This window comes from Ruditapes philippinarum, unplaced genomic scaffold, assembly GCF_026571515.1.
Source record: "Ruditapes philippinarum isolate M1 unplaced genomic scaffold, ASM2657151v2 ctg2766_1_1_1_1, whole genome shotgun sequence".
Classification (NCBI taxonomy): Eukaryota; Metazoa; Mollusca; class Bivalvia; order Venerida; family Veneridae; genus Ruditapes; species Ruditapes philippinarum.
This window is the reverse complement of record NW_026865110.1, coordinates 99,505-125,362: the sequence shown is the minus strand read 5'-3', so window position 1 is coordinate 125,362 and position 25,858 is coordinate 99,505. Positions and strand designations below refer to the sequence as shown.

The following is a 25,858-nucleotide window of genomic DNA, read 5'->3' as shown; positions in this document are numbered from 1 at the left end:
TTTACAGATCGCGTTAAATTGATAATATATTCTTTATGGCCATATACTCGAATACTACGAAAAGATATTTAGATGTAGCAGAAATATTTTTAAAAAACGTTACATGGTCGGAATTATGTGCCCCAATCTGCGATCCCGTTCTCGTATTAGGACATGACTGGATTACATGTCCAGGGCGAAAGCTTATTTTGCGCGTTAACGGGTTGATGGTCTCTCATTTAAATATAGATTAAAATGCTTCATTGTATTGATAAATATCGACGAAAGACACTAGTTGTCTTCCATATGGTAGCCAGGGTGACATTCTCACGAAAGAGCTTAAAAAAGAAGTATAAATTACTAATTATTATGTCTTAGTGGTGAGTTTTTACTCAGGATCACGGCAGCAAGCCACATTGAATTTACAAGAGCACAGTTCAGACACCGCATCGTTCAAGGACAGACTGTCAAACAGTTAACCAGTACTAGTTGCCTTTACTTTCGTAAGGCACTGATAACAACTGTACATGCCGGAGCAGAGGAACAGTGCGAATGACCGTAGAACGGGTTTCATTGTTAGTCACAACGAATGTGACCTGCACCGTTTGTGAATCGAACCCGTATCGCCCGATTCACAGTCCAACGCTCTGTCAATTGAGCTAACCGGACGGTGCTCTTTTTAATAATTATGCCTTACCCGCCGGAGGAATTATTTATATTTCTTTTAGTTTGATTTCCTAAAAAGATATATTAATTTATATTAGTCCGTTTGCTTACTGTACTGCTCATTTCTGTCACATATTGCCTAGACTAGGCCTTACTATTGCACATTTCTTGTGGTTTTTTTTCACAAACCTGCCTTTCGGATTTACACAGTGACTTATATAAAATACAAATATAGATAATTAACTGCAGTAAAAAAACCGCAATATTTATACAAAATTAAATAGGTGTATTTTAATAAATTATTAGAGGGCTCCAAATCATTGAACGCAAGTGCAAATTTTGTTGTGTTTGTGGTTATTGATAATTTGTAAAGTCTAGTGACTGTTTGTTTTGTTAACCAGTGTGATAAAACATTTCAATTAACATATCCTTGGCGATTTCTAATATTTACTCTACAATAGCTAAATATAGGTCAATATTGTAATACCGAAATAGAAAATGTTATTGAGCCGCGTCATGACAAAACCAACATAATGGGTTTGCGACCAGCATGGATCCAGACCAGCCTGCGTATCCGCGCAGACTGATCAGGATCCATGCTGTTCGCTTATAAACCCTATAACAAGTAGGGAAACTGATAGCGAACAGCATGGATCCTGATCAGACTGCGGGTCTGGACCCTGCTGGTCGCAAACCCATTATGTTGGTTTTGTCGTGACGCGGCTCAAATGTTATTGTATGCATATGGACATTTCGATATAAGAAAATCTTGTAATAAAAGAAATTAAATTAACTTTCTGCTAGATATTTAAAACGCCTCTCTTGTACAGAGAGGAATATTTTAACTTTTCTGTTATATTTTTCACCCAAAACTGGGTATTAAAAACCAGGTAGGCCATATTTATTTAGAAAAGGGGTTTAATTTAATTTTCTCAATGGCTTGTAACATATAATACGGCGAATTATGTTAACTCATCGCTGGGATATCAAAGAGATCAAACTCGTCTAAAAAAATAATTATCTTGAATATTTCGTATTTTACACAGTTTATACAATATCCAGTCCAAATAAAATAGCCATTATGTTTAAAAGCTTAAGTTTTCGTAAATTTCAAATATAAAGCATTGTACTTAATCTAAAAGACTATACAATAAAAGTATGAAATCAGTGGCACGTGGCGTCCAATACGTGAATTGCATAAGAAACAAGCATATGCATTTCTAAAATTGCCCGAAATCGCCGCGCAGCCGGGCATTCGAGAAATATCTATTTCCGTGATCTTTTAAAATATCGTGGCGCGTGACATCACGTGACATAGACTCTTTCCTGAACAATAGAGCTTATGTTTCCCCATTTCAGAGAAAAAAATCCGTATACCGATTACTTTGCAGGAGCATAGACACTGGTTTCGAGCTTCGCACATATTCAAGTAGTAATGTTTAATTCTCTATGTACACCCGATAAAAAATGGCGGACGCATGCCGTTTTCTAGGCGCCCCTTTTTGAGGTTTTTTGTCGTCCATTTTGTTATCATAATCATGTTGTGTTAAATTATCCATGCTGATTGGCTTTGGGTATGCGATGAACGGGAAGAAATTGATAAAAGATTTCTTGGACGGCGACAATAAATTCTTCACTATATTGAACTGAAATGCCCTTACTATAAATAAATTTTAAAAGAGACTTGAATCTTGAAACTAAAATCTACGCCATCAGTCTCTCGAATGTGTAGGTCGGAATCGCAAAAAATACAATAGTTTTTTTCATAGTAACGAGGGCTGCTCTGACATTTTTAAAAAGTTTTATAAGAAAAGAGAAATCAAACATTAGGAATGGAAACATTAGTAAAAAGGTAAAAACTGCAGACTCGGTTCGACTATTTTCTGGTTAGACAGTTTAAAATTGCCTGGTTGAGGGCAGATTCGTCCTAACGTCAACACTCGACTTTATTAAACTCATCAACTTTATAAATGGACAATGGACCTCAGGGATGCTTTTCGAGGCAGATTCGGATTTCTCACATCCGGCTTGGGCCAATGGGAAGGTACGGGGTGAGGGAGCCAATTTTTTTAGTTTGAGCTGTCACAAGACTGCGTTGCCACTACGATGGTTATGCTTTGGCTAATCTGATCTTTACTTTTAATGAACAGTACAAAATGTATTGGAGTTAAGATAATGCAACTTACACACTTGACACTCATGTCAAATTATGTAAAATAACAGTTAAAAAAATGTTGTTGAATAATTGTAATAAAGCATAATAAATCATAACACATAATAAATTGACCATTTTTTTATTTCTAAATTTTCTATATACATTTTAACAAATGGTAAAATTTGAATAAAGTTAATTAAATAATAACATTTTCATATGAAACAGATAATACTTTACAAAGTAAATTGGTTTACATTCTATACATGTATTTTTTTTATTCAACATGAGCTATGTATAGGTTGAACACTGCTAAATATTTCCCTTTTGCATGACCGAAACTGCATGGAAATTTGTCCTGTACACAGCAGTCAATTTTAGTATTCAAATCCATAAAAGAAAAGACTGTGCTACAGTTTTACATTGATCATATTGGACAAGCGTTATTTAGACCAATCAGTCTGGCAATGAAAAATACAGATGTATCTCTTTCACCGTTGTTAAAATAAGTTAAAAAAGAGGAATGCCACTTTGATATATGGAAATATCACACCGCGTTAATTGTGTAATTTTGTAGATTGTAAAAGAGGCGTTTCCAAAATCGAACAGCACAAATATTATCGGTGTATACTTTATACACAGAGAAATAATGAGGAAAAACCTTTAGTACAAATACAAATAGTTGAAAGCCTTTGCATAAAATAAATAAATAAATCATTGTACAAAATCCTACTTGAAAAACTATTATGCGTTATTGATTAGACATTTCAAGCTTTTAAACGTGTTATTCACACAAGTTTTTTACCCTGTCTATAAGAAAGAGAGGAAAAAAAACCCCTAGAGTAAAGTTAAATGCACATTTAACTTCAGAAATAAATACTACCTTTATTCTTAAGAAAAGTCACCGCTATATTTTAGAACGTGTTAGATCATGGTAATCGCGTGAAAGAAAATAGCCTTGACCGTGAAACAATTTGTGAAAAAATATAACTTTCTATAATGTCTTCCATAGAAAATCACTGTTACTTTACTAATAGCTAAGATAAAAAAAAGTAAAAAAAGAAAAGCTAAAGATGGTTCAGTGATAGGACTGAATAAACCTTGAGGAAAGGCTCCTACCAAACATTTTTCACTTGGCAGAAATATCTTATCTTTACTTTTAAGAAACCAAGAGTGCTTTAATTCGAGATATACAGAATGTGCATATACGACTGTGCATTATATACAGTGCAACTCCCGCAGAGCGACCCCTCTGTAGAGCAATTACCTCTTTACAACAACCGTTTCAATTCTTTCTAAAAATATATAGTAAAATATAAGCAGTCAACTGCAAATTCTATAATTCCCTTTAATATATATTCGTTCTAAAGTCAGACTTTGCAACGAAGTTTCAAAGTTTTACATCTATAGTTACACCCCTCAACAACGGCCAAAATCTTTGTCTCTCAAAGGGTGTTGCTTTTCAGAGGTTGTACTGTATTTTTTTGTGAGAAATGTATGGTGGATGTTGAATACCACCATGAACAGTGAGCACGAGTATATGGCGTGATTAACAGATACACGTCAAAATGTGATTTTTTGGTCCGCACGTCAAACGGGGTAGCTATACATAGTATAAGATATCCACTATAAAAACGTAAGGCATGTTAGAAGGTGTGTTAGATATATACACGAACAATGAAATTGTTACACATACAAATTACAGATTATCACACTTATCTGACATTTACCTGTTATCATTACACTCGGGTTGATTAAAAAGTGTTTTATACATGTATATATACATGTACATTGTATATTCAATTAAGAAATACTGTCACTCGAAGCTAGATTTGTAAAGTAGTTTACCATAAAATTAGTAAATAGCGCCTAAAAAATTGCACACTTTTAAAAACTGTATGTCACATGTGTAAAATGTTTTAACTAACAAAACATAAATACTACACTGTACGTAATATCACAGAAATGCTGTTTAAAAGACTAGCTGAATTCTATTGAAAATGTAAAAAATGTTTTAAAACATAATGGAAACTGAAAACGTTCCTAATGTGTTTGATACAAAACTAAACAAGTTCGTTCCATAAACATTTGAAATATGAAAAATAACACCCCAGTAGCCAATGTTCTCTTCGTATTCCATTTCTTTTAAATGTATAATTGCGTAATTTTGCTTTTATTTTACAAAATTGTGACGTACGTCTCGGTAAGTTAACAACTACTGTTTGAATAAAGATCCAAATCCGGAATCATTTGTTGTATTTAGTAAGCCATTCCGAGCATTTATCAATAGCCCGTTGTCGTATATCCGGGGGTGGGGTCTCAGATTCTCGCTCCTCGACCACTTGCATATCATTGTATCTGCTATCAAAACCCGGAGGTGTAATTTCAAATATAGGGTCTTCCTGTGTAATATCATATTTTCCAATACCCGGAAGTCGATATGACGAACTTCTTGTATTGTTTCTGTCGCGTGCACTTCCTGACTGAATATCCGGAAGTCGGGAATTCGATTTCTGCGAGCCCTCCGGAAGTGTTCCCCCAGACGAACGACAAGAGTCGTTTTCGTCTGCTGAATTGCGTTCATTTAGATTAGCTCCATCGCTATGTAAGTCAGCCAAACACTGTGACGCACTTTCAAGTACTTTTCTCCCATCAGATGCACTCTTCATTTTCTTTGGAACAGCCCATGTTTTAACACATTTCCGCCCACGGCTGGGTATAAAGTTAACGCCAGACCTTTCCGTTCTGCCCGGTGCAGAGTAGTTCATTTCGTGAATAGTTTCGGTAATTGCGTGTTTTGCTTCCTCGGACATTGGAGTGAACATTTTTGCATTCCTGTTAGCACTTTTACTCCTAGATAACAATAAACGTTTTTGTCCTGTTCTCTCTAATGATTTAGATTGAATTTTAGCAGGACATGATTTTGAAGTCACTTTACTGGTCCTGCTAAGAGATGTCTTTAAATTTCTCCTGCAATGTTTACTTGTATCTAATTTATCAATGTCACTTGTACACCCTGCTTTAACTTTATCAGAACTACTGATAACATTTGTGCCAAACTCTCCTGCTGTTAGTTTGTCTATTTCCTTGTTAAATCTATTTTTAGCTCCGCGTGCACTGTCTTCATCTGAATCCGAGTCTAAAGACGCATTGTCTATCCATAAGTCCTCCTTGTCAGAAGAACTTCCACAGTTTTGACGTAGTTTCGGTGACGACGACCTATATTTTTCGTTTTCTTCACAGTTATTTGCAGTTTCATTGACACTGTTTATAGCTACCGTATTCTTCAAATATTGATTTTGTTCAAATTCTGAAGGTATGTTACCGGTTTCATTATTGTTATTTGTATCACTTATTTTGCAAGTTGATTTTGATTTTAAATTATGTCTTTGTATAGCCGAGTCTTTATAACGTAACAATGCCTGCGATAAACGGGCATCGTACACCGTTCGTCCGACACATGAATTAAATCGTCCGTAACCAATATTTGAGGTGTTCTCTGTGATCTTTTTGTGTAGTTTTTGATACTTTTCTTCCAATGTTCTCATCCATTGTGGACATGCTCCCCCACCTCCCATTTTCTTATTTTGGTTGACTTGACTCATTCTGACGATGCTAACCGTTGTGTGGGAGGCACGTGTCATTCTTATTCTTCCGGTTCTTGTCCCGCCCTTCTTCTTCCGGTGTGTCTGCAGCGTTCCTCAGTTCTTAAAAAGAAAACAGTTTACCACTTTAAATTGAAGTACAGCATTTTATGTACCAATGGCAATTTAGAAAATATATGTAAAACTTTGAAATATTCATATTTCCAATTTTACAGAGAATGAGGTACACTTAGCGATGTAATTCAATCCTAACAAAATTTCAATATTGCCTTTTTAACCGTTCGGTCGTAGTTATTGAAATTACATGTATAACACAGTTCGTTCCTACTTAATGCAGGTATAAATTGATTACGGTGTTTATATACGGATTATAGACCGTGCATTTCACCTTTACGACCCTAAATTGTCTCAAAGAACGGTGTCTTAATCAAATATAAATAGCATGGCTTTTGTGAAGTGCCAGTGAATGTTATTGTGTTGTTTTAAATTTATCAAACACTGTTATATTGATAATTCCGCTAAATTACGTCAGTTAAGACAATATTTTAAAGGCAGTACCTCTATATATATACCAACTTTAAGACATATCCGTCACCGTTCAAACAACCTTTATTTACTTTTGGCTACCGGGATATTCGTCCAAAGTTTTAGGCAGCTTATTATAGGCATTAAATACTATCAATATTTGTATTCGTGTTGAAGATAAGTTTTTGACTAAATAGCTCCTGTTGCCTTTCATATTATATCAGGTTAACAATATTTGAGCCGTGTCATGACAAAACTAACGTAATGCGTTTGCGACCAGCATGGATCCAGACCAGCCTGCGCATCCGCGCAGTCTGATCAGGATCCATGCTGTTCGCTATCAGTTTCTTTACTTGTTATAGGGTCTGTAAGCGAACAGCATGGATCCTGATCAGACTTCGCGGATGCGCAGGCTGGTCTGGATCCATGCTGGTCGCAAACCCATTATGTTGGTTTTGTCATGACACGGCTCATATCAGGTTAACAAGATTTGGATTTAACCTCACGATTAATTTTCCCATGCAAAATGTCAAAGCTGGACAGAGCAGGACTAATAACATGTGAAAATATAAGTTATATATTAAGATATGATTCATTTATGCAATTAATGATATGAAATTACATAGTTTATAATATCTATAATTTATTGATCCGTAAGAAACAAAAATTCATTTTAGTTTTCTTAAAACGATGTTATGACATTGACTTAATTTAAACAAAGAATGATATTAGTATTACTTGGAGGCAAAAATGTATTGTTAAACATTATAAAAGATATATGAGCTCGTCATGACAAAACCAACATAGTGGGTTTGCGACCAGCATGGATCCAGACCAGCCTGCGCATCCGCACAGTCTGATCAGGATCCATGCTGTTCGCTGTCAGTTTCTCCACTTGTAATGGAGTTGTTAAGCGAACAGCATGGATCCTGATCAGACTGCGCGGATCCATGCTGGTCGCAAACCCACTATGTTGGTTTTGTCGTGACGCGGCTCATATTTAAGTTTGTATACTAAATGCTTAGTCACTTTGATTGAAGAGGTTTCTTTTTTTTTTTTTTTTGGTAAAAATGACAACACATTTTAGATCCAGGTGAAAAGCAATAATTGTCTGTTATCAAATACACTTTGTTAGATTTAGCACGGCTTTAATTGCAATATAGAAAGAAACGTAATTATCTCTGGTTTTTCATTACTGTACATAAAGTCGTAAAATATGCAATTGTTAAAGTATTTAAAGAAAATGTTATTTCTGGAATTCCATTATGCCCAAGAACTTTAGATAACATGAATTAAACAAAGCAATGTAGACGCTTTATAAAATAAATGATAATAAATAATAAAAATACGTTAAAATGTTAAGCTGTATCTACAAACAATAAAGAATAAAGAAATACATGTATATATTTTCTTAATATTTAAGTTTCTAAGTATACAACAACTTTTTATTTTTACTTTTACTAAAATTGCGCTTGACAAAACAAACACAATTTTAAATCATTTAAATAAAAGTTTTTACCTTTATGTACTTTTATAGAAATGAAAAAGAGCATTAAGAAGCACAGAAAAAGATATATACAGTATATATAATTTACATTTGTTTTTACGGAAGAATATCGCACATTTAATAAAAACCGTTATAAACCACAATTGAATTAATTTTTTACCTTAATATCATAACGATTTTATCCAATAAGTTTTTATGTGGACGTTAGTTCTTAGAAACACAGTTCCAATATAAAATATAAAATATAAGATATGGTTTTATCATTTAAATACTTTTTTAATTAAAATATCTAACCTTACAAGAAGGCGCATGCCACACTATTGATAGAATAACAGTTTTTCGAAGATCAATTTGAATGTTTTCGTGACATAATCAAACTTTAATATAGCTACATCTCTATGTTTGCGTGATAAACAAAATTCATTAAAATCTACACAAGGTAATTAACGCAGACGAAAACTTGAACCGACAGTTTCTAACTGAGCCCCGGCATGTATTTGTTTTCTATATGCTGTTACATTTTACTCCCTTGTTTGAGAGGGCTTCATATTAAAATGCGTATGTGCTGTTCCAAGTATTAAGGAAACGATTTATTATAGCAGCACAGTACGAATGTTGACATAGTTTTTTCGTGAAAGTATTGAGCTAGTGTATACATTGTTGTGTATGTTGCATTTACATGAAAACATTTTTGTGACCAAGAGGTGCGTAATTAGTAATTTCCGATAAACCTTAAATTTTGTTTGTCTTTAAATTTGGATTGCGGTGAACAAATGGAACCCGATTAAAAACGTCATTTAAAGGGATTCCACCGAGTTTTTTTACATGACTGGACTAGAAATAACTTTTCAAGATGATTGTTCCATTTGATAATAAATTGTGTACAAAATGTCAGATTATTCCCTCAATGCGTTTTTTTGTTTGTTTTAGAATAATTATTTTAAACAAAATTGAAAAGTTTTGCAGCGCTTTTCACTCAAATAATATAGAATATAGCACACAAATTTGATTTTCAGCTTAATTTTGAATACATTTCTTAAATTATCCTTTGCATACCTTATTGTAAGTGCCCTTGCTGATCTACATGTATGCAAGAAATTCAAATTTAATGTTTTTTAGGCTGTGGAGATCCTTTATATTTAAAAACGTATGCCATCTGATAGCCTTGACAAAAATCAAATTTAAATGGAAATTTTTACGGTATTCATTTTAAATGTTCTTTTCGTACGATTTTTTCCCGATGGTTTTTATATGCCATTTATCGTTTCTTTGACCCAATGTCACCTTACTTTTCACTTATTGTACACTATACAGTCAGAATAGAGGAAAATAATAATTATAGTCGATTTTTTTTTGTGAAAAAGAGAAGACATTAGGTAATTGATACAGCACTCCAGGAGTACCTTCATTCAATTTAAACATTTGAAGGAATTCAATATACCGAAAAAGATATTTTTATGTGGATTCATAATTAATTTTCCTCCTGTGTTTTCTTTGACATAATAAATAAGGTCACGGCATGTCAGGTGATTAAATCGCACATATCGTTATTCAGTAGGGATTTGAAGATTATGAATTAATAATAAGTTTATATGGATTATCTGTCAGGATATCTAGATCAGGCCCTCTAATTCTTTAATGCTAACTACCAAGTGGCGTGTTATTTGCGCTATTTTGTTTTAAGCTCGACATATTTACACGCGGGTCAATGAATTATTACATAATAGATTAAATGATTAGGCTATTTTTCTTGTCTTTAGACAAATTATTTGTAAAGAAGACATGCACGTGTAATGAGGTGTATTGTTGATGTATATCCTTTGATGTAAGTCAACTAAGATATATCGGGATATCATATGCTGATATGTCGTGTTCTCGGGAAATTCTTCACATTCATTCCTGGTTAGTTATGCAAGGCTGTCAAATAAGATGGTAATGAGGAGTGTCTATTAACTCTATAAGTTAAACATACCTTATACATAATACATAAATAAACGGTTTCGTACAATAATCTCAATGGTCACGCCGGCGTTTGAATTATTATGTCTTAAATCACGTCCACTGTGTAGAAAAACATCTACTGGAATCAAGTTGAATTGTGCCAGCTTGCAATAAATGATACATTGATTGGTAGCAAAGGTGATTGGTATTGCAGTAACTCATGGACATTGCATCTGATAGACCTGCAGTAAAACTATATAATGATTTCGGCCATATATCCTGTCAAGAATCTTTATAACGAATTAATAATGCATCAAACTTCCTTTTTTCAGAGAAAAAGAGAGAAAAAAATGCGATTTCTTTAAAAATTGACAGTAGCCATGTATATAATCGTGCCGTTTGTATTATAAAGTATTAAGATTTTTGACAGATTATATGGCCCTATATAAACGGTTGTTTGTTAATATAAACCGAGCCCCAAGGCGAGGATAATATTGCGAACAACCGTTTATATACGGCCATACAACCTGTCAGAAATATTTACAACGAATTAAAGCGCGGTCTCTTCGTAAATCGCCAGCAGCCGTGTATATGAGCTAAACATCACGATTATCCAATGAAAAGCGACGTTACAAACGTGCAGTATTAAAAAGTTTTATATACACGGCTGCTGTCGATTTATGAAGAAACCTTACTTTTTTCTCTAAAAATGATGCTTGCTGCATTATATATTCGTTATAAATATTTCTGACAGGTTATATAGCCGTATATAAACGGTTGTTTGCAATATAACCCGAGCCGCTTTTATTTCTCTAAAAATGATGCTTGCTGTATTATAAATTCGTTATAAATAATATAAACGTCACGATTATCCAATGAAAAGCGACGTTACAAACGCGCAGTGACGTTTATACATTATTTGTAATGCTAGGGATTCAGGCTATATTTTCAAACAACCGTTTATATAGGGCCATATAACCTGTCAAAAATCTTAATAAATGATAATACTAACGTCACGATTATCTAATGAAAAGCGACGTTACAAAGGTGCAGTATTATGATAACTCATCTGCACAATAAACAGTGCACTTGTACTGTTATAATGCACGAAAGATTAATATATATTTCCATTCTAAAATGGTAATAGAAATGAAATCAATGGAGATTTGTTAAACTACGTTCAATTGAAAATTAATTAAACAGGTGTCGTTTAGTTTATTGACGTCATCTAATATGTGGATAAGGAAATATTAACAGAATAAATTTATATATTACTTAATTAATGAGGTAACTTCAGCTCACCATATTTAAAATTTAAATATAGGAGCCGCGCCATGACATATCCAACATAATGCGTTTGCGACCAGCATGGATCCAGACCAGCCTGCTCATCCGCGCAGTCTGATCAGGATCCATGCTGTTCGCTTACAAACCCTATAACAAGTAGAAAACTGATAGCGAACAGCATGGATCCTGATCAGACTGTGCGGATGCGCAGGCCGGTCTGGATTCATGCTTGTCGCAAACCCATTATGTTGGTTTTGTCGTGACGCAGCTCATATATAAATATCATAGCACAAGTTATGTATCTTTTGATGAAGTCAAAAAGTATAAATATATACTCTAAAAGGCACAGTTTGCCTCAGAAATGACTAAAATTCTCATGCTTTAGAAAGGGTAATAATAGATTTCGTAACAGTAAAATACATTAAAATGGTTTAAAAGCATGTTAGATGCTTTTTGACTGGAAAGAAAGAATTGCTAAATGTGGAATTATTTGTCAAAAACTTAGCAAAATGTAAACAAAGTAGTATTTTGACTTCCATACAAAATTATAAATTACTTTAATTGTACTAAATGCAATCGAAGCAAAAATGACTTAGGGAACTGGCCAGTGAATATCTTTTTAGAAACTATTATGGTGTACAAGGAATGAAAAGTTTGTGAGAATTAAAGATAAAACCACTGAGGGGCATAATGGGCCTTTAAGCAAAGTGTTTTGAAAGGAGTATACTAGAGTTTTTGGTCTAGTTTTGAACAATAATTTTATGTTATAATTATGACTGACAATACATACAACAGCATTCATTCGCTAGACTATTAATAAAAACCTTTTATAGTATTTAATAAAATAGAATTAAATTTCTTTCCTACATATTGTAATTCGCCCCCAACTATTAAACACTTTGCTTTTAACTGGTATCGGAATTTATGAATTATGAATGCTTATTATTTATCAATTATTATAATATGCCATGTCATTATATAAACGTCAATTGACAGTTTCTTGTAGAACATATAATTATATTCCCTTCAATTTTGTAGTTTTTTTTTACTTCAATATTGAAATTCATTTTGTCACTGACAAAAATTATAAACTTATTATATCAATTTTGATTAATAAAGATTTAAAACGAAATATTTTTTCATAAAACTCATAAATTTCTTAATGTTAAAATCATGTTGTTTGCATATCCTTAAGAAAAATCCTCGAACATTGGTAACATAGAATGTCTCTTCTAATGAACACAAATGAACAATATGTCTGTAAACATACGAAAATGTCCAGGTGCTGCTACTTTATAAAGGGTTTTACCTGTAAAGCTATGATTTTTGTTAGTGCTATTTGCTCAAAAGGAAATATACCAACATATTTCTTTCATACAAATATTTTTGAAGTTGTTCTTTTTCAAAGTTCAAACAAAATCTTAGGAAGCAAAAATAATTATATCTTTATACACTTTAACGTTTTCCTATGATACTTGTATCAATTGTGAGGCTTTTAGTTATTTCCTATGATATTTGTATCAATTGTGAGGCTTTTAGTTATTTCCTATGATACTTGTATCAATTGTGAGGCTTTTAGTTATTTCCTATGATACTTGTATCAATTGTTAGGCTTTTAGTTATTTCCTATGATATTTGTATCAATTGTGTGGCTTTTAGTTATTTCCTATGATATTTGTATCAATTGTGAGGCTTTTAGTTATTTCCTATGATACTTGTATCAATTGTGAGGTTTTAGTTATTTCCTATGATACTTGTATCAATTGTGAGGCTTTTAGTTATTTCCTATGATATTTGTATCAATTGTGAGGCTTTTAGTTATTTCCTATGATACTTGTATCAATTGTGAGGCTTTTAGTTATTTCCTATGATATTTGTATCAATTGTGAGGTTTTAGTTATTTCCTATGACACTTGTATCAATTGTGAGGCTTTTAGTTATTTCCTATGATATTTGTATCAATTGTGAGGCTTTTAGTTATTTCCTATGATACTTGTATCAATTGTGAGGCTTTTAGTTATTTCCTATGATATTTGTATCAATTGTGAGGTTTTAGTTATTTCCTATGACACTTGTATCAATTGTGAGGCTTTTAGTTATTTCCTATGATATTTGTATCAATTGTGAGGCTTTTTTTGCGATTTAAAGTCACCTACTTGGGAATCTTTGCATTTAATTTCATTTTGCGAAAGCAAATTAGGAAAGTTTGAACAAGCGCAGAGAATTTTCTTTAACTTTACATGATTAAAAAGAACCATGTTTGAGCGATTTTATCTGATTGGGGATAAGTGACCCCATTGCATTATGTTGTAGTCACTGGTAACCAGCTTGAACAACTATTTACGAAATATCGGTGGACAATGCTAACAGTAATTGATAGTGCGACTAAAATACAAAGTTTTTCCGGAAGTAGCAAATGGTTCAAAACTATCGTTCTTAAAGTCTCATCCATGTGAATGTTAGTAATTTTAGTTAAAGTAACGGGGAATCGAGCTCGCAATTTTCGGATCGTGATCCAGCCATTGTTACCACTGGAACATAAGCCAGACATTGTTACCACTGGACGACTGCGCCCGTCATTTAATATCGGGACATTTGGAAAAACAAAGTCACAGTGCAGGTGTGACTAAAAAACAAATTAGAAAAAAATCAACAACAACTACGACAAAACATCGCCTTTAATCCCGCTTTAACGCAGCCTAATATGTTTTGTCAAACAAAAGTTTAACGCCCCTAATTGATATATATTTATAATACCTGTTTATTCTTGTTTATTTATAGATTGTTTTCTTTTCATACTAAAAATGTGCAACCTTGTATTTTTAGTATTGATCCTCATTAAGTCCTTATTAAAATACATTTTTTTCACGTATACTATAATAAAGACTTTTAGGTACGGGCTTATCGCGCAAAAATGTCCTCATTTTAAACTTTATAATCTCCGTAGGTAGATTTACTATTTTATCCTTTAAAACGAATTTAATGACCATATAAATATAAACTAGCATAAATATGTTTGTTTTGAAATTTACACCCCCCCCCCCCTTACAAGGGAGTAAAGTGGTAACAGCAAATTAACCGAATAATAACTGTTGTTCTCTTCTGTCAAGCTGTTGAGGCATGGTGAAATTTTTCAATAAATCATTTTTTTCTTCCATAGCCTTGTCTAATTAATGTATTAGTGTAACACAAATAGCGGGGAGACGCTCATTAGGGAAACATAATAGCTTACCAGGTCGTTGAATTTACGATTTCTGGCAAACGACAGTTTCGTGGGGGTTGGAAGGAAAGGACACTAGTATAAGAAACTGAAATTTTTCTCAACATTCGGAACACTTCTAGTTCACTTACATACGGACCAGCGAAATTCATCGTTTTTGTTCCCATATAAATAAAACAGAAATATAAAAGTATCCTTAGATAAAAAGAAAACGTATTGAAGTTTATGACGTTTTATGGCTGATTTCCTGACTGTTTTTTATTACATATACTTACTTAAAAAATCTGCTAAAACTCACTCAATATCAGCTGAAGTAATGCACGGTCACGAAAAAGCCTTTATTCAGCTATTTTAATGGACGAAACGAAAGCGTTAACGGTTTGTTTATAGTTAAAAGATTGTGACCATAAAATTAATATTTCATATATTTGATAAACTCTCAGTAAAGATAGTTATCAAACCAATGCTGAAGTATGTAAAGTTTCGAAGCTTCGAATGTATAAAGTTATGTACATGTGTGAATTTCGGGTGAAAAATACAGACGTTAAGCATTAATTGCTTTAAAAGTTGTAGATAGGGAAATATAATAATGATCTATGAAAACCTAAAAAAGAAAGAAAGAAAGAAAGAAAGAAAGAAGAAAGAAAGAAAGAAAGAAAGACAGAAAGAAAGAAAGAAAACAAGAAAGAAAGACATAAGAAAGAAATATTGTTTATAAAGATAGAGAAAGGAAGAAATAATCAAAGAAAGGAAAAATATAGAAAGAAAGAAAGAAAAGAATAAAGAAAGAAAGAAAGAAAGAAAGAAACAGTTCCTGTCCTAAAACCGCCAAAAACTTAACCTATAATTTGCACAATTTTTGATTCAATATTGTGTGGATCTAGCTTTTTGAGTTGTAGATAGGGAAATATTATTTTGATCTATGAAAACCTAAAAAAAGGAAAGAAAGAGAGAAAGAAAGAAAGAAAAAAAAAGAAGAAAAAAAGAAAGAAAAAAAAGAAAGAAAGACAGACAGAGGAAAGAAAGATCATTCATAAAGATAGAGAAAGAAAGAAATAAACAAAGGAAGAAAAATTTTAGAAAGAAAGAAAGGAATAAAGAAAGAAAGAAATAAAGAAAGAAAGAAAGAAAGAAAGAAAGAAAGAAAGAAAGAAACAGTTCCTGTCCTAAAACCCCCAAAAACTTAACCGATAATTTGCACAATTTTTGATTCAATATTGTGTGGATCTAGCTTTTTGAGTTGTAGATAGGGAAATATTATTTTGATCTATGAAAACCTAAAAAAAGGAAAGAAAGAGAGAAAGAAAGAAAGAAAGAAAAAAAAAAAGAAAAAAAGAAAGAAAAAAAAGAAAGAAAGACAGACAGAGGAAAGAAAGATCATTCATAAAGAAAATAGAGAAAGAAAGAAATAAACAAAGGAAGAAAATTTTTAGAAAGAAAGAAAGGAATGAAGAAAGAAAGAAAGAAAGAAATAAATAAATAAAGAAAGAAAGAAAGAAAGAAAGAAAGAAAGAAAGAAAGAAAGAAAGAAAGAAAGAAAGAAAGAAAGAAAAGAAAGAAACAGTTCCTGTCCTAAAACCCACCAAAACTTAACCGATAATTTGCACAATTTTTGATTCAATATTGTGTGGATCCAGCTTTTTGAGTTGTAGATAGGGAAATATAATAATGATCTATGAAAACCTAAAAAAAGGAAAGAAAGAAAGAAAGAAAGAAGGAAAGAAAGAAAGAAAAATGAAAAAAAGAAAGATAGAAGAAAGAAAGATTGTTAATAAAGATAGAGAAAGGAAGAAATAAACAAAGGAAGAAAACTTTTAGAAAGAAAGAAAGAAAGAAAGAAAGAAGAAAGAAAGAAAGAAAGAAAAAAAAGAAAGAAAGAAAATTTGGAAAGATAGACATAAAGAAAAAAAAATAAAAGAAGAAAGAAAAAAACAGAAAGAGAAAGAAAAAGTTCCTGTCCTAAAACCCCAGAAACTTTAACCGATAATTTGCACAATTTGTGATTCAATATTGTGGACCCAGTCAATATATTTCTCCCGGAATTTGTTTAACACAATAAATGAACGAATGCATAAAATACCAGTCTTACCTAAACTCCGTACATTCCACGGTCGTGCAGATAACTGGGTACAATTAAATCCCGTATTCAACTTTTATCAAACAAATAATGATTATGAAGTTCGCAGTTTATACACTCTCCAATTTATATCTGTTTATTTATAAAACTCAACGGTTATTGAACATGTCCCTATGTTTCTGACTCATTGTTTATACATAGCTTCTTTTCATATAAAAAAAACCCACCACCGTTCAGTTCTTTGTAAATGCAGACTCTTAGATTCTATAAACATAAAACTTTAATATTTATTCATCAAGCACATATGCCCGATACGTTTGCACGTTTTGAACCCCGCTGCACGTTTTTCACTTTTTCACTGCAAGAAAGAAATTTTGAACTCGCTATATATCACTGTAATCACCTTAACTAATTCAATGATTTAGTTTTTTTCTGTCACTTTTTCTCCGCGACTATTAAGTACAGCATGCGAGTTTAGTTGTACAAGTGTATTTGTTTCAATTATACGTTCCTAGGTATAAAGTTGAACATGTTTCACAAGTAATACAAATGTTTAATAAAATTTTAATCATTCTACCACCATGGTTCATATCACTCGTATTCATTAAATTTGTATCGCTATTCAATAGTTACTACCAATCATACGTGGAACACCGCTTCAACTTTCTGTCAAACTTTAAAGTCCGTATTCATTCCATTCATCTATATGTATTTTACGCTTTGTGGCAAAAATCGTCGTCTATTGAAGTTGTTGAATTCCCTCCAACAAATTTTGTCATTTTTTTCAGTTCGTTTATTACTTATAAAAAGATAGGACAATGCTATCAAATCGATTGAATCGCGGTTTATTCCCTTTTGATAAGAGCAAGTAGACTATGCACTGATCTATTGCAGATTGCTATGATTTACATAGTATACAAATATCCGAAGAAAGTGTTAACTTTAGCAAAGATTAATACGATAATTCGTCAGCACGGTTTGGTTTGGTAATCCATTTAAACGCCTAGTTTCACTAAAAAAAACCTTTGTTTTTTTCAACACGTATAATTAAAGCCAGTGTCCAAATAATTATATCTACAGTATACATTGTTTACTTGCTTAAGAAGGTAACGATCTTACGTCAGATCTCTTTTTCCTTCTTACAAAATAATGTCCGCCTTTCAAATGATTGTTTTGCCGGCTCGCCACGGCGAGCCGGTATTACGGTAGGATTTTACTGAGAAACAACCTAAAACTCCGAAGCTATCCAAAAATTTAATCGAAGCTTGGCTTCCAGCTTTCTACAAAATTTATCTATCAGGGCTAGGATCCAAAATTATTTAGCCAATCAAATTTAATCTTACATAGCGTCAAAAAACATTCAATTTTCACGCCATTTTTAAAAATCAGCAAGTATTGTTTTGAGCGCAAAGATATAATGATGATTAAAATCTTTGTCTTTATGAATTCTTTTCAATAAATCATATTTACACTGACTTCTGATTTAGCGATTTCACCTGTTTTCTCTGTAGTAAGATTTCGTTTGGTTAATTAACATAAGTGTACATCTGGTTCTGTGCTTTTTTTATTTTTCCTTTTTTCCGGTCATTTTATCCTTTCCGGTATTTAGTGTATGTATTTACTGGCCGGGATCCGGGACGCCCGGGATCCGGGATCGTATAAGATATGGAGGAAAAACTTAATGAACTATATTTGTGTTGATTGTTGTCGTAATGGAAGGCCATTAAACGTTAATTTTTTTATTGTATATAATGAACGTTAAATTAATTTAACTTAGAATATAGATATATTTAGAGCTATTTATTAACAAACTTAAAATGCGGAAATCACAATACTTATAATTATATGCCTAATCAATTGGAAAAATCAAAGACTATTTTCTTGAATTGGTCAAATCCCGGGATCCCTGTATGTTTTAAAACGATCCCAGCTTTTCTGAAAACTTTACACTTGAACTGGTCAATCCGTGAGATCTATTTACATTTTAATACGATCCCGGCTTTTCTGAAAACTATATTCTTGAACTGGTCAATTCCCGGGATCCCTATATGTTTTAATAGGATCCCGGCTTATCTGAAAAACATCTTCTTAGACTGGTCAATTTCCGGGATCCCTATATTTTTTAATAGGATCCCGGCTTTTCTGGCTGAATTGATTGACAACTTGTGTTTACTTTAGGACTTGTGCCTCTCATTCCAATACTAAATAACATACATGTATTACAACTTAATTTTGTATAAAGAGACATCTCTATGAAATCTACCTATCTAACATTTTGTGGTCAAGGTCAACAGGCCATATAGTAAATGTGCATAGACATAGGTTCTTCATTCAATCCGTTTACATGCACCTTCATATATACTCATACTCATCTTGGTTAAACTGAGAGAACTTTATATGTCACTTTCAGTCAATGAGTTTAAGATTTTGAATTTACTGGCCCGAATTCCAGTTTTGAATTTATTCTACTAAATAATTAACAAAATTTTCTTAAATTTACACTGGCCTGAACTTATATACACTGGCCATCGGGCACCGGGCCAGTGTTGACTTCACTTTTATTTTGATGTTCGCTGAAGTCTCTTCAGCTAACTGAACTGTCATTTTTACATTTAAACACATCCCTTGAAAAAAATTACGAAGCGAGTCGCTACTAGCTTTTTTAAAAGCTAACCTTGTGTATGAATTTAAATAGAATTCAATACGTATACAATCGTAAAAACACCTGTTAAGTTTAACATTTTCACCCGTAATCTTCTGTAAAGTGCACATTTAAAGTTACAAACTTTATGACTATAAGAACCAGATCTTTTTTGGCAAAGTATCCAACATTGAATTCAATACCAAATAAAATATCTCTTATATAATACTAAAATATTTAAACAGCTATTTCTTTAATCGTCCATATAACAAATTTAAAACCGCGCTCGCGTTTATTATAATGCTTTGCTATAAATCAAAGCGCTCGAACATTTAGCGATTTTGATGTTTAAAACTAGGATTTTTATAGCTTTAAACTTCTTCGTGCCCCTCGATCTGTCACTTTGATGTAAAATAATATAAAATAACGTCGGGTTTTTCCTCTTCAGATATCGAAAACCTGTTCAATGTCTCCATACATTCAACCGGTAGGCGAGCACGGTGTTGAACAAGTAAATATAGCTAAAGTAAATACCACTATAAATATTTGCTCTCATAATGTCAATACAAGAGCAACAATACCGTGTAGTGACCCGAGGAGAAAGGACTAGTGTAGGATGATCGAACATAATCAATCCCGCCCCGGGTGTGATATCATTATTGTTTTAGAAAATAATTAGTTACAATGTTTCAAATTTATAATGGCTTTTATAGTAAAACGCACAATAAAATCAGTGGGCATGAAATATGCATTCACAGTATATTTATGAATGTCGTTTAGCCATAAAACATACATCATAGAGATCATTCTGGTGACAGAAAACATAAATTCCTTCTCTAATAATTTCATGATTCATTTCTATTTGATTCTATTCAGATTCTAATAGAACGACCATGCCTTGTATAACGCAACAATGAAACGCTGATTTTACAGTGATGAGAAATATACCTACAGAGATATAAATCGCAGTTCGCATACAATACAATACAATACAATACAATACAATACAATACAATACAATTTTACTTAATTATTCAAAATTTATTCATAATTCATTGCATTCGGATCACCCTGCCCCCAATTATTCAAAATCGCCCTTATCCGAAATTTTACGGAATTGACCGAGAAGTTACTATTCGTAAAGGGATTTTAGTCAGTTAGGGAACTTAACGATTGTATTGGGGTGATTGTATGTGTGCCTTATCATTTTGATTTTAAAATAAATAATTTTTATTTATTTTTTATTAATTTTCTTTTGTGCGGTATGTAGAGGAACGATCAATCGCGATTTTTTTTCTATCAAAAAATCTTTCAAAAGGAATAAAATTATTACCTTAAAATTTCATAACTATCTTCATGATACTTTGTCATTGAAAATGCTAATAATTGTTGGTATTGTAAAATTAAATGTGGTGCGTTATTTTAAATATGAAGATTATACCTCTGTATGTATTTTATTAAATCATCGTCATACTATTCACATTTTTATCATTTGATCGTTAACCTGTTAACAAGTTAATCACTATTTCGTAATTGTATTTAATGAACCAATATTCGTACGTTCGTGTTCGTAAAGTTTAAAATGTCGTTTTGCAATATATATATAGTTTTAAATCTTCATGCTCCTCTATTGTTGTATTAGCCTGTTATTTTTGTGCTGGTTTTTATTAACAACATTTTGCTATATTTACAGATAAGTATGCAATCGATATAATTATCAAATTATTATCGCGATTATTACTAATACACACGAGATATTATCCGGTAAATATCGACTGTCAGCCGCATTTGACCACGTATTAAATCTAATTTTACGAAAATCAATGCAACTTATACGTTTACATTGTTTCCAAATATCAAAAAAAGAACATTAATACCTTATAGCGACGTTGTGAAATCCACTGACGAAGTTGTCTCCCTTGAGGTGACTTATTATCTACATATGACGAAGTTTTCTCCGAATTTGTCTCCCTTGAAAGTAAAATGTGTATCACCCCTTGCCATGATATCCTCTGCCATGTTTCATTAATGTCTGTGTGAAATATTCTTCTGAATTAATTAAATATTCAACAAATACGACTTTACGAGCGTAGAATTCACGTGTATAAAAATCGGCATATGATACACAATGAATTAAAAATTACAGCGTTAAACAGAAAAGGCAATAAGCCATGGGCTTTGAGTATTGCTGAATAACCCTTTCTCTCTGGCGCTTGAAGCTTTTAGTACTATAACTCGATATCTTACAATTGTTTCACAGGGGTTGGGTTTGGCAACATTCGCTGCCGCGGCAGCGAGTATTTTGTGGGTGTGACTAATCAGTGATGTTAAACTGTCTGTTATAAACCCTGAACTATAAATAGCATGCAGTGTTAACCTGCAGAGAGAAAGTAAACAAAAACGGCTGATTTTACATAGGAGAGGTTTAATGAATGTTTTATATAACTCACAGATTAATTAAAGACATTATTATTTTTGAAGTCAGTTGTTTTTCCTTTTTTTACTGGAATGCTGTATGTGTCCTTCATCAAGTCAGACAATTATATTCAAATCCAAAAGATGTGACTTACATAGGAACAACCTGCTAAAAATGTTCTTGACAGGATTTTAAAATATTTTTAAGCTGTTAATGTATAAAATTTTCATGCATATGCAACATTTAGTTTCATTAACATTTTTGACTACAAGATATTTACAACAAAATAAAGTGTAAATAAAATATACCTGGAAGTTACTTTTACTGTTTTCATGAAGGTTAAACCATTCAAATTACAAGTTAAATCAGTATTTTGAAATTTAAAAAAAAAATCATATATTAATAGATTATTGTAAATTTGTTGGATTTGATAAAACATGTCAGTAAAAGTTATTGTTTTTTTCTTATCATGTATTCAGCATTCCAATGCGTCGTCTGCTGAAAATGTCCCTCCCTGAAATATACATCGTCTGCTACAAATCTCTCTCCCTGAAATAAACACTGCCACGTGCTTCTGTTTACTACTGAAGGTTTATGACCTGTAATGATCACATGGCTCCTCCCAGGGAAATTCAAATTTCAAATTTGACAGCCAGTATTTTTTTCCAGAAATACACTTTACAAAGTTATATTTTGAATAATTTTGGTCAATCTTTGTCAAAAATATCTATGCCTACAAACATGCCAAGTGTTGTTTTAATGCATTTGGTAATTAATCTTAAATCTTTGAAAAAGGGTCCCTGAAGTGAAGCATGCATAAAATTAATAAGAAACCTGCCCTAGCGCCATCTGCTGGCTTTTATAGTCCAGTTGGGCCTTTATACAATGTTTAATGGATTATTTGTGTCGGTGGTTATCTGTATAAATATTAACATTGTTTCAGGATTTCGCGATACCATTTTGTCTATTGTCCACTTTAACAATGGGATGGCACGTGTAATCTATATATCCCATTAGTTGATTCATTACTTCTACAAATATTTGCACAGTGTGTGCCACTTCTGATATTAATTGTTTTCATGTAATCAATATAGAAATAAATGTAACAGTAACATGAGCTACAAAGCGTATTTCATCCTAAAATGAACATACTTTAAAAAAAATAGGGCTTTTAGAAATAAGGAAAGACATCCGAGAATCCATTTTGAAATGTTCAGTCGAGCAGAACTTCATTGGATGTTACAGAGTATTGGACACGGAAATTAAAATGTGTTCAGTTTTTGTGAAGAACCTAAAATTGTGAACAAAGTAGGGCGTGCTAGATGGCAGCCATCACTCAATAATAAGCTGCACAAGTTCTTGTGCGAAATATCTGCACCTCCTTTCCAATATAAAAATAAAACAGAAAAGAAAAGAAAAATAATTAATTTGAAGCCAAACGTAAACGTGAGACCAGAACTTATTATTAACAACATTGTACATGTACATGTCTTCCCATTCCAAGTTATCCCTTAAAATCATTTTCTTTTAGCTAGTTACTGTCATTTATGTTATTTAGATGGCAACATTATACCTACCTGTAGATAGAAGAGTATAAAAAGTCACCGATATTTATCCTCGAAATATTGAAACTAAAACGTTTAATGTCGACATGGATAAAATGTTACTTTTTCTCATATAGGAATAGTAAACAACGCTTGAATCACTTCCAGTTTAGTTTATACGTTTTTCACCCGCTTCCCCTCCCCATCCCTATAACCACACACGAATGGAGTTACCAAGCTTTGAATATGGAACAGTTCATTTGAAGTTTAGGGATTTCAATATCAAAATGCAGAAATTGAGCTTCCGGCTTTGGAGCCTTGTAACACCGCACTTTGGGGTCAAACGCACTTTGGGGTTCGACCCCAAAGTGCGTTAAACTTCGCACCGCACTTTGGGGTCCAACGCACTTTGGGTCAAAATCGAGAACTTGACACCAAAGTGCGTTAATATGCTACATATCACCGAGTACCGAGTACCGAGTACTGACTTATTTTCTATCTGCGACATTGGAATATTTGAGGTGGTGTTCAAGATGGCGGTCAATACTTTATGATGCTTAAGTGATAAAAGTTTTATAAATTTTACCACTTAAAATATCTAAATTGTGTTCATATAACAAAATTACGGTGGCATAAAAATGACATTTGCATTTATTTTTAGTTTGTATACATATTTTATTTTAGTTTTGCATGCATATTTTTTGAGTTTTTGCATACATATTTTTTAAGTTTTGTATTCATACTTTATTTTTGTTTTTCGTACATATTTTATTTTTGTTTTTCAAACATATTTTAGCCAATCAAAATAGTCTTCAAATCTCATAACAGCCCATAGTTGAGTATAAAACTAGCACAGTGGTTTGGTCACATTTCGGCCCATTTTTGGAATCGGCCCAGTCGCCGACCATTTTCGGCCCATTTTTTTATATTATATGTATTTTATATTATTATTGTTTTTTTATTATTATATACTACTATACTAGTGTTTATTTGGAAAGTGCTGTTGATTGGTGATAAGTTATTATTCCATGAATATGCACCACTCAACCCCACCCCCTGAGAATTATGAAACTTAGGTCAATTCTTTAGCATATCCAGTTAATGTGCAGAACTTATATGCCAGGTGTGTCGGCTCAAGGTCGAGATCACACCTACAGGTCAAAGAATAAAGACTTGGGTTTCATGTCCGCTCCTTATCTCCGAAACCCCATGAAGGATTTTAAGGCACCTTGTGTCAAATGTAAACCACATCGAGACCATATGTAGAACCTTTCTTTGGCTTACCGCGGACTATATATTTATATATATACTAAAAAGTGTTGTTATTTTTTTGATACCTCCAAAAATGAAAATGTTGGTATTTGCAAATGGCATTTGCAAATGGGGTACTGTAATTTACAGATGGTGAAGTGTTTGAAAATGGTGTTTTACAAATGGTGTAATTATCCAAACCTCTACTTGCAATTGGCGTCATGTAAAAATATGTACGAAAAAACAAAAATAAAATATGTATGCAAACTAAAAAAGAATATGAATGCAAAACTAAAATAAAATATGTATGTAAACTAAAAAAAGAATATGTATGCAAAACTAAAAAAAAAATATGTATTCAAAACTAAAAAAATATGTACGACAAACAAACAAAAAATATGTACGAAAAAAAAAAAAAAAAAAAAAAGTATCAAAAAAAAAAAAATACAGATGTCACTTTTATGCCACCGTTCAAAATACTCTAGTACTCTGTATTCCTAGAATTAAAAGATGCTGCGAACAATATCCCGTTCTCTCAGTCATTAACTTGATAACTTTTTGTGCCATATTGAGCCCCATTTTAAATATGTTGGGAATGAAATAAAATGCAGTTAATATTTTTTTCCAAAGAACTATAAATATACTCTATTGCAATGTTCTGGTGAAACATCAAGTTTTTCGATCGGACTATAAATAGTGATTTTTACAAATACATTATTAAGCTTATCAACAAACTTAAGGGTTTTTGTAAGTTCCGTAACAATCGTTCGCCAGAGGCTTTTTTTAAAGGGAAATCTTACATACTTCTTTAGAAAGAGCAAACATGAATTTTTATAATGTTAAAATAATGGTATCTGAGAAATGTAAGATGCTTGTTACCTGAATAAAGTAGCGATAAATGTGAAATTATTTGTCAAAAAAGAAGTCAAAACACTTTGACTTCCATATAAAATTCACTATAACTGTACTCATCATTGCAAAAAAGCAACAGATGAAAAAGATGGTTCAGCTAATTGGCCAATGAGTATATTTTCTGGATAATATAGA

The 25,858-nt window shown here is 32.3% G+C and overlaps 1 protein-coding gene across 2 annotated transcripts; it reads right to left on the bottom strand.

The window, feature by feature from the left end:
- Positions 1-2,923: 2,923 nt before the first annotated feature.
- Positions 2,924-18,094, bottom strand: LOC132727841 (uncharacterized). Of its 2 annotated transcripts, none has more exons than XM_060713428.1 (2): positions 16,972-18,094; positions 2,924-6,504 (listed from the first exon to the last, which is right to left on the bottom strand). In XM_060713428.1, exon 2 carries the CDS (start codon positions 6,439-6,441, stop codon positions 5,044-5,046), a length of 1,398 nt encoding a protein of 465 aa, XP_060569411.1. In that variant the 5' UTR covers positions 6,442-6,504; positions 16,972-18,094; the 3' UTR covers positions 2,924-5,043. The 2 variants fall into 2 exon arrangements, with proteins under 2 accessions (XP_060569411.1, XP_060569412.1); XM_060713429.1 differs by lacking the exon at positions 16,972-18,094 and adding an exon at positions 8,729-8,862.
- Between the last annotated feature and the right edge of the window lie 7,764 nt (positions 18,095-25,858).